Consider the following 15,247-nt stretch of genomic DNA (forward strand, 5'->3'; position numbering starts at 1 on the left):
CCCCGCCGCTCCCCCCACCGGTGGTTCGGTTGTTCTCCCCGCCCCCCCCACGGCCCAGCGCAGTGGGCCGGCCCGGCCCGGCGGCGGCTTGGGCCCCGCCCGGCGGAAGTGACGCCAGGCGGAGGCCGGTGCTTCCGGCGTGCAGGCAGTGGCGGCCCGGCAGGAGGAGCCCGGGGCGCCGCTCCCTGCCTCCCCCGCCCGGCCGCGCTCCGCCGTGCCCGGTAAGTGCGGGGGGCTGGGCCGCGTTGCGGGGCTGGGGTGGTGGTTGGGGGGGGTTCCCGGTGGGGCGGCTTGTGAGGCGGGGGCGGGGAGAACGGAGGCGCCCGGTGAGCGCCGCCGCCGCCTGCCGGGCCCCGTGTCCCTCAGCGGGAGGCGGCGGGGCCCGGGGCGGAGCGAGGCCGGCGGGAGGGGGCGCGGGGCCGCTTCTCTGTAAGTTCCGCTGAGTTCGGCGGCCGGCAGCGCTCCGCCCCGCACCCGGTGCCCGGGTCGGGCCGCCCCGGGGGAGAAGCCGCAGCCCGTGAGCTCTCAGGCCGGTTCCCCCCTTCGCCCCGCCGCCGCCCTGGCTCTCCCTCCGCAGCTCCCTTCGCTCCCCCGCTTCTCCTGGGCTTTCTTCCCGCAAGCCTGCGGTGTCCCGGCCGTGTGGGATAAGCGCGGGATTTAGCCCGACCCGAGTCACAAAAGAAATGGATTTTGAGGGAATTTAAACGAGCCGGGTCCGTTTCTGCCCCAGCCCGTGGAAGGGAGGCTCGTGTGGGTACGAGTGAAATAACTTGTGAAAAGTGATGGTAGATGAGAAAGGAGGGGAATGGAAGGGGTGAGAGGAGTCGGGGAGGACGAGGCAGTCGTGATAGTGTGAACAAAGGCTGGGAGGTGGGAGGAGAGCAGGCAGCTTCACGGGGGAGGTGTGATATGGCTGCAAGGAGGTCTCTGCAGAGTCATCTGTGGTGAAAAGGATGGGGGGTGTTGTTCTAGTTTCTCGCTCTTGGGATGAAAAATTTCTATCCAGGAACCTTGGTGGGGAAGGAAACGGCAAGGTATGCGTGCTGCGTGTGTGAAGAAGCAATTGAGGATGCTCCAGAGATTACAAGTTTGAGGGACATAAACATAATGCAATTAACGTCGATAGCGAGTGTGGAGTTGGGGTTGTAGACAGTTGCAGAGAAAAGAGAGTGCCAGGCCATTTGAAGTTTTCGTGGATGAGTAGTTCAGGAGGCAGACTCGAGTTAGACTTTCCTGTGTCGCAATGATCAGTAGAGAGGTGAGAAAAAAAAGCCATCACAAATGGCTGTGAAATATCAACAGAAAACGTAGGAGTAGCCTACAAACCACTTACTGGAGAAATCCCAGAAAGGTAGATACAGAGGAGAAAAAAGCAGGAAAGAATGGTGCAGTAGGAAAAGGTGTGAAGTGGGATAATGTAATTTACTGTGTCTGACAGTGTTGAAGTCAGAGAGAGACTGATGGTGGCATATTTGATGGTATTTTGGTTCAAGAGGCCTTGTTAAGAAGAATTGTGTTGCAAGGCAGGAGTCAGGGAGAGAGGGCATCTCCGTTAGAGCTGACGGGCAGCAGAGCCCCTGCAAGGGGGCTGGAGGAAGAGAGGGAATAAAATTGTATCAGTGTTAGTGAAGATGAGGGAATATCTTGGATGAAGGTGGTAAGAAGGACCTCATCCTCCCATGGGTAGGACAGTGATCTAAATATGGTTTAAAACTTTATAATCTGATTTTTTGGGATTATGGTAATTATGTAATCTAAATACTGTTTAGTTTTTTTGACCCTCTTTTTTGAGCTTAACATCTTTATTGTCTTAAAAACTAGTGTTGCCAAGTATCAGCTGTGTCTTGTCTTAGGTTGTATTCAGAGAGTTTGTATTTGTCACTGGGTCACGAGGGCATTAGCCTGACCATTAGGTGAGTTGAGTTCTGTTCCTTGTTTTCCTAGTATCCTGCTTCATTTCATCCACAGAGCGTGTATCTTAGTCTTCCTCTCTCTTCACACGTGTCCGTCTGACGTTCAGTTATGCTGAAAGGGAGCTCTTTCCGAGAACGTTGTGACAGGAGCCACAGAAGTCATCCAGTCTCCAGACTGTTTTCTGCTTGATATATCCCATTTGCCCATGCAAACAGTTCCTCTGTTTGTTCAAATAAGTGTGTTAGTGCACAGCGAAAGGGCTCTGTGCTCTTCTGAGCCTCCTCCCCAGCACCTGGTGTGTAACTGCTGAGGTACCGGGTAGGCCCATTGTTCTGCTTAGATATCTAAAAACATCTCCTTGCTTGGGCAGGACTCGCTGTGTGTTGAGATACCAAATGGACCCAGTGTTTTGGGTAGGGTTTTTTCCTGTCTGTAGTGTGTGGGATGATCAGAGTGAGTTTGAGAAGTTTCCTGACTGGTGAGACTTGCTCAAGCTTTGTGATGCTCTGAGGTTGGCTGGAGGAAGCTGTTGCACACTGGGCTAGTGATATCTCTGGAGCAGTGCTCACAGTGGAGTCTCAAATAAGTTATTCCTTTAACATAAGGTTTAACAGGTAAAGATCCATTACTTCTTTTATGCAAGAGGTCAGTGTCAATACAGATTAAGCCCAAAAGTGACTTGTTAACCAGAAGCAGGGTAGAGGGAGGGAGGGAGGAACATGCAATATAGGTTTGCGTTCTGTCTTTCAAATCAGATTTCATATCTGTCTCCTTCCAATACGGAGAGATGGTGCCTCTGCTCCACTGAAGTTCTGCAGGAAGCAGAGCTGTAAAATATTTGTGTGCTACTTCTGTTGTGGATAGTGAGGAAATCAAGAGGCAAATGAAAGGAATGGAGACCAGAATTCAGGGGATAATATAATTAGCTCCCAGCTTTCATCCTCTCTCACTGGAGGTTTATATCTGCTGAAATCACTGCAGCCCCTCAAATTAATCGTACATCACATCTCTTCCTGGTTATTCGTTGCTGCCTGGTCAGATTAGTGGAAACAAAAAACAAACGACTTGAGGAAGAATAATGAAAAATTATGGTTGAGATTTCCTGTGCTCTAAAGTCAGGATTTTCAAAGCTTGATTATGGTTCCCTCAGCAGCTACAAATTGTGATACTGGGGGAATATGTTTGAGGAACAGAGCTAACAACATAGTACCCCAAAATGCAAACATGTAAGAAAGCCAATACATGTTGCTTATGCAAAATATAGCTTTGATCTTATGTATATATTTTTATATGTAAAATTTGATTGCAGCATTGTTTTGAGTCTTTATTTAATACATTCTTTCTTGAAACTCAATTATTTGGTTAAATGAAAATTTTTGACTAAATGTAAGATGACCATAATTCAAGGTTGGTATGTGCTCTACTGCTGAACCTCTTAGATCTTGGCTTCGTGCTGGTTTAGTTACACAAGCAGAAGTTTAGTAGTCCTGATAAGGAAACTCAAATATGTGAATTTTCCAGTACCAGTGAGAATCTAAAAAAAATTGGCTGTTCTGATTCTTCTTGAATAGCAGCTGTCAACACTTGAGCATAAATTTCCACGTTCAGAAGGTAATAAGTGTATATTGAGAAGGTAGTAAAATGAGTTTCTTTTAGTTCCCCCTGCAGATGTAAAGCCCAAGCCACATCACATCCAGCAGAACCTACTTAAAGGCGTTAGCTAATTTCACCATTTCTTTTGAGACGGTACTGAAGGCTGTTAAATTGGGAGTGAGAGATCTTGTCTTATTTTTCAAAGTCCCACCTAATGGCTGTGGTTCTGAAGCACTCTAGACTTGTTCAGGGTATCACAGGTTGTCTTTCTAGCTACTGTGGTCATAGTTAAGGGGTTTGTGTTTTTTCCTGTTGGTGAAACGGATGTGATGCTTTTCTGCAGCACTTTGGGCTCTTGGTAAAAACTGTCATAAATCTGCTTGTACCTCTGAAAAGGTCTGTGGTGAAGGTTACGGAGCTGCTTGCCAAATGTCAAAAGTCTCGGGGCTGGCACTGGGGGCGAGGATGCCCTGTAATAAGCTGGTCTCCAAGGCTTTAGACCTTGTCTGTAAGGGCAGCCTTGGCTTTGCAGGTGCAAGAGTTGCAGTGGATCCACATCAGGGATGTGCACAGCAGAATCTTCTTTAGCTGGGCTGTTGGGTTGGTCCATTCCTGGCTGTTTGATCACCTGTATGATGTTGATGTGGCCTCTCTTACGGTTTCTTAGGCAACAGAAAAAATTGTTTTTCCCCCTTTAGGAGACAGAGCTCAGATGAAATCAAAAGAACGATAAAGTTTGGAGGAGAAAAAGAAGCTGCAATTGCTTTCCTGGTCTGCAGTTTGACAGGGCATTAAGATGTCCGTGGACATGAACAGCCAGGGCTCTGACAGCAATGAAGAGGATTATGACCCTAATTGCGAGGAGGAGGAAGAGGATGAGGATCCTGGGGATATTGAGGATTATTATGATGGGGTAGCTAACGACGTGGAGCAGCAGGGAGCAGATGCCTTTGATCCAGAGGAATATCAGTTCACCTGCCTGACTTACAAGGAGTCGGAGAGCACTCTGAATGAACACATGGCCAGCTTGGCTGCCACGTTAAAGGTGAGGAAAGGTTTCTGAATTAACACAGGTGTAAAATAAGTCTGTGATTGAAAGGGCAAATGCTGAGCGTACTGTTGGAAATAAAAGCTGTGGTGATATTACTGTTATGCGGGGTTGGAGGAACATCATTGAAGGTCCTCAAATGTTTAAAATTGTTGCATACTGCTTCTGGGCCTGAAAAATCTTCCTTACTGAGTGTTGATTCTTACAATTCATTTTTTTTACAGAGCTGAGCTTCATGACCAAAATTCCTGAGTTACAACTCTTTGTATTAGCCACAGTGCAAAGAGGATAGATAGAAAAGAAACAAACCAAATCATAAATGGTGCAGGTTGGTACACCTGTGTTTGAGAAGATAACTGACAGATAGGAAGACATGCTAAGACTCTGTAATTCTAACAAAAACACCTTTCTTTGTTGGTTCTGAGAGAATAATCATAGACTTTCAAAAAGACAGATCAGCTGTCATGCCAGGTATTAACCCTACTGTTGCAGTGACAGCAATTAAAGTACAATGAACTTGCCAGCTCTTGTAGTGACTAATTCATCACGGAAGAGTCAGCTCCATGCTGTTATGCTCAGTAAGACTTTTGTGAAGTTTTCTTTCTCTTTGTGCAGCTGATTACTGTAGTGCAGACTAGGAATGAAAAGAGGTTCCCTCTCTGCCTTGCCAGTGTGCTTCAGTGCCAGTGCAGGTCAGAGGAAAGCAGTTTCCCAAGCTCTAGGTGTTTGAATTAGCAGTGCATCTACTTTGTCACGGGTCTCCTAGTGCTTGTTCTCTGGAACAAACCCTGAAAGCAGGATGGGGGACCGCAGCATATAAAAACTCATATTGGATAGATTTTGCTTCCTATTAATTTGGTCTGAATCAAACCTAATTAAAAAAAAAAAAAATGAGAAGGATCTCTTGATGCTTTTTTGCACATTGGAGTGTCCTATAGAAATAGTGTAACCATAAACCCCAAGGACTATAAATCCTATAAACAATAGGTTCTAAAGTGCACCCATACTTTTTGCTGCATCTCTACCTGGTTTTGCCATCTATTGTGCTTGTTCCCAGCATTCACCACCTCAGAAAATGAAGTTTTGGTCTTTCTTGACCGTCAAACTCTTGTCTGTGATTTCTTCAACCAGCTCTGAATGCCTGCTGTTTCCTCCAGGTTGTAAGAAAGGGGAGGCAAAAGAAAAGAACAAATATGTAGAGTTGGTCAGCACTTTTGATCCAGGTGTCGGTTGCTCTTGGTTCTTAGCGATTAAGTAAAGATTTAGAATGGCTTTTCTGCTCCTTACTGTTTGCCTTAAAATGGAGCACACTTCAAACAGGTGACCCCTGCCATATTGTTCCCTTGAATTAAATTAACAAAAGCAATACTGTATTTAGGCTTTAAAATCAGGCTTCCAAAGTTAAAATAAGTTTTCTAAGAATTCTGAAGGTCTCATTGAGCAAATATTGTAGTTGATCAGATAATACCAACCTGTTAGCTCAAATCTGGCCCCAAATATGACCCAAGGAGAGAACATTTTAGATTCCTTCAATACCAAGAATATGCTTGTGTATTTGCTTAAAAAAAAGAAGTGCTACACATTTTGGGTTGTGCATGAGAAGATAACAATAAATCTGGGTACAAATCTGAAAAACTGTGATCTTGTAAGCTACACACTCTTAAGTCTTTAGCTCTTGAAGTGCCACAGGAACTCTCTGTTTGCTAGCAACAGTGGTGCAAGAATTGCACTTTTCTTGGAAATCTGTTGTGTATCTGCAGCATGTGCTTTTTGTTTCCTGGCATCCTTTCTCATAATACTTCAGCAACCCTGTTTCTTCCTTCCCCACTCTTCCCCCAAGGAAACTTGTCATTTCGTTAGTTTTCTGAGACAAACTGGAGTGGAAAGAATTTGTGTTGCATTAGCAAGCATGGAGAAGAAGGAAATTGAATAGAACATGTTGAACTATTTGTTATCCTTATTTTCCATTGACTTGATGGACATGAATAAACAGGGACAGACTTTTGCAAGATCTGTGTTCTTTCCTCTAATTTGCTTGAGCTCTGAACACTTTTTTTTTTTTTTCCTTTTGAAGGCTACCTTTCCTAATGTTCTGGGTTTTTTGGATAGCAGTGATTGTTCTTTTGTCTCTTGGAACACGAGTTCAGTTTGTTGATTTCATCCTCTTTCCCTGGTGACAGCTACTGGTTATGTGGTGCTTTTCAGCATTAGCTCCTAGTTAAGGCAGAGTGGTTGCCCCTGACAGGGCAAGAAGGAGGGAAATTAAAGACTGTCTTCAGGAGATTCGATGTTGAAGGCAACTCGTGACATGGTATCTGAGCAATTTGCTAAATAAATAGACTAATACAATTCCCTAAAGCAAAGAAAAAATGAATGCAATAAATGGGCTCAAAGCCATGTTTGAATGTTCTGTCACTGTGTATTGTCATTAAGTGATTCACTTTCTGAAGGTTAAATTGGGAGGGGTGTGTACTGAGCGTGGTTTTTCTCAGTGGCATATTGTCAACAAACTCTTAAACCCAGAAACAAATATTCAGAGCCTTACATCTTCATACTTGCAATCTGTACAGTTTTTGGTTAATAACAATCTAGATAAATAGTATTTAATTTGCTCTGCTTATTAACCCTCAACGTGTTTTGTTGGTTTTTTTTTCAACTTTCAGCTATTTCAGGCTGATTGTTGAATTCCTATTTTCTTAAAAGCGTCAAGGCAAAGGGTGGTTTTCCTTGGAAACCCTCTTGGTTACCTTTTTTCATTTCTCGTCAGAAGCAGATGACCTTGTTCTTGCTCCTACTGAAGCTAAAGAGCAACTAAACAAACCTTGCATTGGCTGGTTAACTTCAGGTCAGGTGTTGAGCACCCTGTGTATGGTTAAAAGTTTGAATGCGACATCAGAAGAGAAGATGGCCTCTTTGACAAAATGTTTGGGTTTTTTATCTACCCCAGTTAAAAACAAAAATAGGTTAAAATCTTAAGTCTGATAAAAGCATGAAACCCAGCATGCAGGTAGTTGTGTGCCCTTGTATCTCTTACCAGCATAGCAAACTTGTACCTTCAATTCTTCTGACTTGCTTTTTATCAAGTGAGGAATTCTGAATAGAAAAACTAACACAAACGAGTTTGCAGTAGATACAACCAGCTGTGCTGCGGGGCCTGCAGCTGAAGTGGTGGTCATCCCAGAACCATACAGAAGCTAGAGGGACGTCACAAGTGGTACTCGGAAAGTTCCTCTTCACTTTGGTGTTAGTAAGAACTCCGTGTGGATCCTTGCTTTCCAGGAAAAAGAGGAGGAAATGTTTGCTCCTTGATCGGTGCTGTTAAACTGGAGGTCTGTTTGTGGAGGGTTCAGGTAATACTCTGACCAAAATTAGGACAGGCTATCTCTGTTAAAACATGCCAGAAGAAAATCTCAAACTAATATTATCTGAAACTGTGATTCTTTGACCAAAAGAATGGAAGCAAATCAGGTTTAATTCCCCAAAAGGTCACTTGACCAACACTCAACATTTATTAAGGGCAATACTCTTCAAAGCAGAATGGCATCTATTGCCTGCAGACCAGCTAAGGAATTTACAGGAGTTCTTTTTAAAAAGCAGATGTAATTATAAAATCCAGTATTTTTCAAATATAATGAATTAAAGTTGTGCAGTAATAAATGTACAGTCACTGAGTGATTGCGGGTCCTGGAGTGGCAGTATCAGTACGTGCACACAAACAGTACCATACTCAACAGTTGTACAAACAAAGTTGACCCTGTCACTGGCGGGCAATTAAGTGTGTGATGATGTCATATTGTTTTTGTTTGTGAATGACACTTCCTGGCTCTGCTGAGGGTCTCTGTACGAGTCTGGAATATCTGTGATGTTCCAAATAACTGCAGTATTTTCTCTGTTTCAGAGATGAGATGAATCTTTCTAGTTTTTACAAATTTTTTTTTGACTGGTGATATAAACCACTGGATAAAAAATTGCAGTTGCAATTTAGAAAAAATGCTACCTTGACTTTAGGTCATTTTAGAAGCTGATTGTCAGTCATGAGGAAGATAAGGTATTTCTGCATGTACAAGGTAACAAGGCAAGATGGTCATGTTGTTTTACAGGCGGTTGATAATAATGTAGGCTTTCCACTAAAACCAAAGGAATTGTGAAACTGAAGAACTTAATTTTTTCAGTTTGTTTATGTGAGTAATCTGCTAATACTTACCAGACAGCAAAAATCTTACTTCCCTTGCTTCTTGAATTAACAGCTTGTGATGTGTGGTTTGTTGTGTTGTTGTTTTTTTTTTTTTAGCCCTGAGCCATGAAGAATAGAACTTGGTAGATGCAAAAAGTATTTGATGTCATGACGTGGTACTGAACCTATTAATCCATGTTATCACTACACATCTTTCAGAGATAAACTTTTTTTTTTTTGTATATTCTTGCTCACCTGATTGATGTCACATCTTTTAATGCGGCCAAATTAGTATTTGCTCATAAAAACACAGCATTTGCTCATGAAAACACAGCCCTTTGAAGCTGTTCCACGCGCTCAAATTGCGCTGACACAGAAGGGTTGGTCTGTGGAGCTGCTTGGTGACTGCTGGCACCGGGCCTTCCCAAATACCATCTTCAGCAGATCCGGAGTCATGTGCGTGGAGAGGCTGGCAGCCTGCTCTGCCCAGAGGGGCTTGGTGCTCGCAGGACTCCTCCTGGGTGCCATCACAGAAGTTCCCTAAAGAGCCTGATGACAAGACAGGGGCGCGTGTGGCTCCCCGTATCGCTGAGCAAACGGCGGCCGAGCGTGTGGTGTGGGGTGTTTATCTGAGCAACCCTGCACCGCTGCACAGTCAGCCTTTTTGGTGCTATAATGACATCATGAAACATATATGCAACGTGAAATGGCAGCCGTAAAAGACTGGCTGCACCTAAGTACCTCAAGTGCAGGTATTCAGGCCCCTTGAAATATTAAAATGCATGTGCATAAGAAGAGGGTTTGAAAAATTTAATGGTCAAAGTTAATGTCCGTAAGAACAAACATTGGTAAATTTTAGTGTATATCAGCAAACAGTCAATAAATATTTAAATATCACTTATTATAAATGGTAGGCCCTGATAGGCAAATTTGACTTCTCCACAGAACTCCTGTGGTGGTTTGGCAATGATAGTGCACTGTTTCAAAGTACCTGTGAACCCTAGATTAGTCAGGACGTGCAGGTTTATATCTGTACCATGTCTGTGTTTTAATATCAAGCCAACATTATGTGGGGCATCCCGTCAGAAGTTGTAACCCTTTAGAGCGTACACTTTTGAGACGGACCTTTGTCCTTTACCCACTTTTTGTTCCCAGACAGAAGGATCCTGGAAGTTCTGCTGTACAAAAACTGTGTTGTTGCCTACCAGATTCACAACGCCTGTACTTCAGTAGTACGTTAAACATCAAGGACGTGAATGTGTTCATAACCGTCTTCAGTGTCTGCTTTATTTTGACTCCTAAAGGTCTTTTTTTAGAAAAACTTCATTAAGTTTTCCTAGACTTCTGGTCAGCAAGATAAGAGAGCTGGCTGGTGAGCTTGTGACAACTTCATTAAGTCATTTGAGGAGAGAAACCAGTTTTGTTCCTTATTCCCCAGATCTGCTGAAATTCTCAGCTTGATTGGAAAAATGAGCCACAAATGTGGAGGGTGATTATAGCCCACACATTTCTTTGTGATTCACGCCTTAAGTGTATCTTACAGCCAGTATGACTCTGCAGCGAGCGGGGGGGGGAGGGAAAAAAAAAATCTGTTCACAGCTGTTGATGAGTATGATCCTGGTGGGAGGTAAAGGCAAGGCACGAGTCATTAAAAATGCCGAAACAGTCTTTCAGGGAGCGCTTCACGTTGCGAGCTTACAGCTGGACACCACCATCACAGGAGCTGCAAGAAGCAGCTGAAGCCCGTTGCCAAATCTGTTCTGTGCCTGTCGAGGATGGCATGGCAGAGACGGGCTCTGTTGTGTACCATGAAACCCTGTTTTACAAAGCAGATGTTCCTTCTCTTCATCTTTTTACAATAAAGGGAAAATGCCCGTAGAAGCCGGGATTGTCATGTGAAAGGCTGTGTTATGTAGCCTTCTGATATCTGAAGGGAGCTACAGGAGAGCTGGAGAGGGACTCTTTGTCAGGAAGTGTAGTGACAGGACAAGGGGTAATGGTTTTAAATTGGAAGAGGGGAGATTTTGATTAGATACCAGACAGAAATTTTTACTGTGAGGGTGGTGAGGCACTGGAACAGGTTGCCCAGGGAAGTTGTGGATGCCCCATCCCTGGAATTGGCCAAGGCCAGGCCGGATGGGGCTTTGAGCAACCTGCTCTAGTGGAGGTGTCCCTGCCCATGGCAGGGGGGTTGGAACTTGATGATCTTCAAGGTCCCTTCCAACTCTAACCATTCCATGATTCTGCGTGGGACTGAGCAGGGATTACTCACGGCAAAGTTACTTGTGCTCCGCAGTATGTGCGGTGTAGCTGTGTGTGCACACACCAGTGCTTCCCAGTTTGAGTTGGCCGCCCTGTGTCCTGACCCACTGGTCGGAATTGTTTGGATTCGGGTTATTACCTGTCCTTTGCTTTGCCCCTCTGCATCTCCACATCCTCCTTCCCACCAGCCAGAAGGAATTCTCCTCTTCTCCTCTGTTTTGCTGGGAAAGCACCTGGGCTGGGGCTGAGGCGAGTACAGTGGGGGGGAGTGTGTGTTGCTGGGGGTTTGGCAGCGTGCAGGGAGTGCTGGGCACTGATGCTCTCCCACACTGCGTGACGTTGGAAAGAATAACTCCAGTGAGTAGAGCTGGTGGACTTCTATGTCAGTCTTCTATCCCTGTGCCGTCTTACAGCTTCCTTGCTGCATTTCTTTCACTTTAAACCTTTCAAAGGAGTCTCATAGCTATTTTGTAATAATGCCTTCTGGCATACCGTCTTGCTTTCTTTTTTTTTTTCTTTTTTTAATTTATTTCTGAATCTTCTCCGGAAGAATAGCCCAACAGCTTGAGAAATACGTATGTTGAGATTTCCTCGCTGAGTCCTACTGATCCTGTTTGTTGGCAGCTGCGGCTGAAATTGTTGCTGTCCTGTGTAGGAGAGCGGATGGATTAAAGCAATATGCAAGAGTGGAGAAGGAGTTAGAATTTAACCCGAGATCCCCTTCCTTCAGTATGTGGCCAACTCGGTTGAGCCCTGACAGCTTCACAAACGGTGTAACACCGGCGGTATTTGTCATTCCCGAACCGCGCTCTGCTACTAAATGTGCTTTTAATCTCACGGACTGACACCAGGTCTCTGCGTGCCAGAGGGTGAGTGACGGGGTGCAGATTAAAACCCCATGATGAAGCAGAGCTCACGTAGGGCTCTTTGTCAAGACCTTCCCATGGTATCGAGGCTGTCGCTATAGACTCTAAATTGCATTTCTTTCCCTGGTGCAGCCTGCGCCCTGTAATCAGGAGAGGGCCTGAAACGCCAGGCACAGTGTAAGCAAGGCTGTGAGCAAAACCTAAAGATCGAGGGCTTTTTCTCACTTTTTTTTAAAGCTTGACTGAACCCAGGAAAAAAGCAGGGTATCTGGTTTTGTCATAACTTTGTCTATTTTTTTTTTTTTCTGATAAGTGAAATTAATTTCAGTTCAGGTATGAAAACAGTCTTCTAATGCTCAGAAACCCCTAACAGATGCGGAGGACTTTGCCACAAGAAGACTTTGAACACTTGGAGTGTTTATGGCAGGTGATGGTAATCACAGCTCAAGCTCCTGCAACCTCCTGAGTTTGCATATTGGAAGTCTGCTTAAAAGAGGAGTAGATCAAAGCAAAGAAAAAAATGTGGTCCAAAAAAAAAAAAGCTTTTTGGTTGCCTTTTTATTTCTTCTAGATTATTAATATTTCTGCAGTTTTCTGAGAAATCCTCCAGTAAAAACAGGGCAGTGGGATAGTTTTTCCAGTGGGGCATGGAGGGAGTCAGATCTACTTTCCACAAGAGAAGTGAGTGTAAAATAGTGGTTTTTTCCATTTGTGGGTCACTTTCTTCACCTCAGGATCCTTAAGTAAAGCCTGTCTGAAAGTTTGTTTTGTTTTTTTTTTCTTCAGCAAAATTACACGATACAAAGTATGGTTTCTTTCTAAGGTGTTGCTGTTCTCTACTGCAAACTCAGTTCAGTCTCTTTTTTGCCCATCATTGCTCACCAACAGCAACAATTTCAGAGGCTCTTGCTCTGTGTATTTTTACTGTTGTAAAGAATTTAAGAGCGGTTTTTTAGAAGTTTTGATGCATCACACAAATACTTTTCCAAGTTCATCCTTTCCTTGTAGAACTAACAAAAACTGTTCGTGGATTAAACGAAATAATGCTTCTCAAGATTAATCCTATTTGCTTAAATCTATTTGTATAAAAACCTTTGATTAAGGGAAGCACAAGAAATGGAAGCTGCATATCTTCATGCCAGGTTTGTGTTCATCTCGGCCAGACATTTCAGAGAAACCCTGATCTAACACGAACTGTCAGCTTGGTGCAAAGCCCGGGGTGTCAGCTCCAGCCAGATCATAATATCTCAAACTCATTCTGAATTGAACCTCTTCGAGAATCACGTGATGATTCTTGCTTTAAATTCCTGATGCTGTATCTCTGCAAAAAGTGAGGACTGAAACACACCTCCAAAAAGTAGGCCATCCCTTGGAGAAAAGTGAAATGAACTCATGAGATATGCATGCAACATAAATATGCATGAGCAATTTCTGTAGCATATAAGCTCTACAAAAGACGATAGTCTTTTAGCTTTTAGGAAACATTTCTCTCTGAATTAGCAACTGTCAAAGTGGAGTGGTTGAAAAGGTTTTCTGAAAAAAACCTGAAACTTCAGCTCTTCAAGCAACACAGCTTATCTAGGGAAGCTTGCTGAAACATAGTTGTCGTAGAGCTCTCCAAACCCAGCGAGGTACCTGCAGAGCTCCTTTGCACATTCTTTTGATACTGTCTTGTCCTAGAGAGTGCCAGACTCTCTCTCGCACTTCACAAGTGCAAGAATTTTGCTTATCTTGGAGAGTAAAGAACCCAGGAGTTAAATGGAGATAGCAATAGTAAGGAAATAAATACTGTGCTCTTTTCCAGAAAATGAATAGATGTGGGTTTAATGTGATGGCATTACTTCTTTTTTCTACTTTAAGAATCTAACTTTGTCCAGCAATATGTAAATTTTTCACACTTTTTTGCCACTCCTGTAGAGTTTTCCCTTATGCAGAGCAGCTTCCTCTTGGCACCCTCCCTGTGTGCATCGACACTGAGCCCCTTTTCCAGTGCAGTGATAAACACTGGCGTTTGGTGCCCATTTCTGGCAATCAGCAGCCTTCTGTCACCAGCAAGTCAGAATTAAGCTGATGGAGGTTTGGAAGAAGTTTCTGAGGAGACTGAATTCCTGTTTTAAGGTGAAGCTGGAAATTGTAGATTGAATTAGACCCTCTCTATCCAGCGTTGCCACTCCATTGTGAAGAAAGAAGCATGGTCTTCAGTCAAATTTTCCAAGTTCAGGTGTGGACTGAGCTGATTTTTGATCTTAAAGTTTTAAGCTGGTGAGAAAAGGAGCAAATGAGAACGTGGGAAAGACAGACATTCTTTAGCGTGACTACTGTTTTCAGCTTTTGTCTTCTAAACTTTAATAAATTTAATCACAGCTAGAAGAGTTGTGGAGAAGTCAAGTTATGAAGAAACATTGGTGGCACAATTTATTAGTCGCAAACAGCTAAAGTAGAGGCATTTAGAATATGCGTTCCCTTCTCACTGCAGTTTGTAGAAGCATTTTACTGAAATGACCTGGTCCCAGCAAGACACCAAGTGTGCTATTTCACTGTCTTTTTGGGGTCTTAGTATTCTGAAACCAGAATAAGAAAGTGTAAACAAAGCTGGCAGTTTACCAAAGGCGTCTTTCTTTATTTGCTTTATGTCTGAGACAAAGCTTTATTGTTCTTTGATAACCTGAGATTCTGGTGGCACCCGGTGACTGACAGGGGACTGAATCATAGCTCTTTCTGAAATGCTTTATGAGTTTGAGATCTTTCATCGTGTGAAACTTCTGACTGCCCAGGAAATGCTGTATCAGACAGTGAGGCTAAACAGCAGCTGAGGCTTATTTTCTAAGGTGCCAGGCTGCCATGGATGTGTACGGAGTGACACCGGTGTCTCCTCACTGAGCAGTTCAGCCAACGGTATCCGCTTCTGTACTTTGCTTCTCCGGTACCGTACGGTAATGAATTATGTACATATGCACCAACCTTCTGATTGCAGCGGTACTTTTCTGTGCACAGCATGTTTTGGCTCCTGCTTACAAAGAAATACTTCAATTATTCTGGGGTGTTACTGTGGAAGAACTGGCTGACTTGGTACAATCATTCACTTATTGTGAATGTACAGTCATTGAGGAGGCTGGGGAGCACTGCTAATCGATAGAAGCAAGCTTTTGTTACATACTTGTTTCTTCTTATGCTTGTTTTCTTGAGCATCTCCAGTAGAGTTGACCCCTGGTGGTATTCACTTTTGCCTTCTGAATTACCAGCCTTGCTGATGGTCAGCAGGATGTAGATTGTCATGTGGTGAGACTCCACTCAACAGGCACGGCCTCAGCCTCATCAGTTTTCTGCCCCTCTCCCATCCCTCTTTCTTACAGTTTGAATGTTATCTATCTTTAACGTGTAAGAACTAGT

The 15,247-nt window shown here is 43.9% G+C and overlaps 1 protein-coding gene across 2 annotated transcripts in view; it reads left to right on the forward strand.

Annotated features, from left to right (window-relative positions):
• Positions 1-70: 70 nt before the first annotated feature.
• ARIH2 (ariadne RBR E3 ubiquitin protein ligase 2) overlaps positions 71-15,247 on the forward strand; it is a 32,421-nt gene continuing 17,244 nt past the window's right edge. Inside the window, exons 1-2 of one of the 2 annotated variants that reach the window (XM_014946801.1) lie at positions 71-221; positions 4,206-4,552. In XM_014946801.1, the coding sequence (XP_014802287.1) occupies positions 4,304-4,552 (249 nt within the window). In that variant the 5' untranslated portion in view covers positions 71-221; positions 4,206-4,303. The remainder of the gene's footprint in view (positions 222-4,205; positions 4,553-15,247) is intronic. The other variant, XM_014946802.1, reaches the window with a different exon arrangement.

This window comes from Calidris pugnax, unplaced genomic scaffold (genome assembly GCF_001431845.1).
Source record: "Calidris pugnax isolate Ruff unplaced genomic scaffold, ASM143184v1 scaffold81, whole genome shotgun sequence".
NCBI lineage: Eukaryota > Metazoa > Chordata > Aves > Charadriiformes > Scolopacidae > Calidris > Calidris pugnax.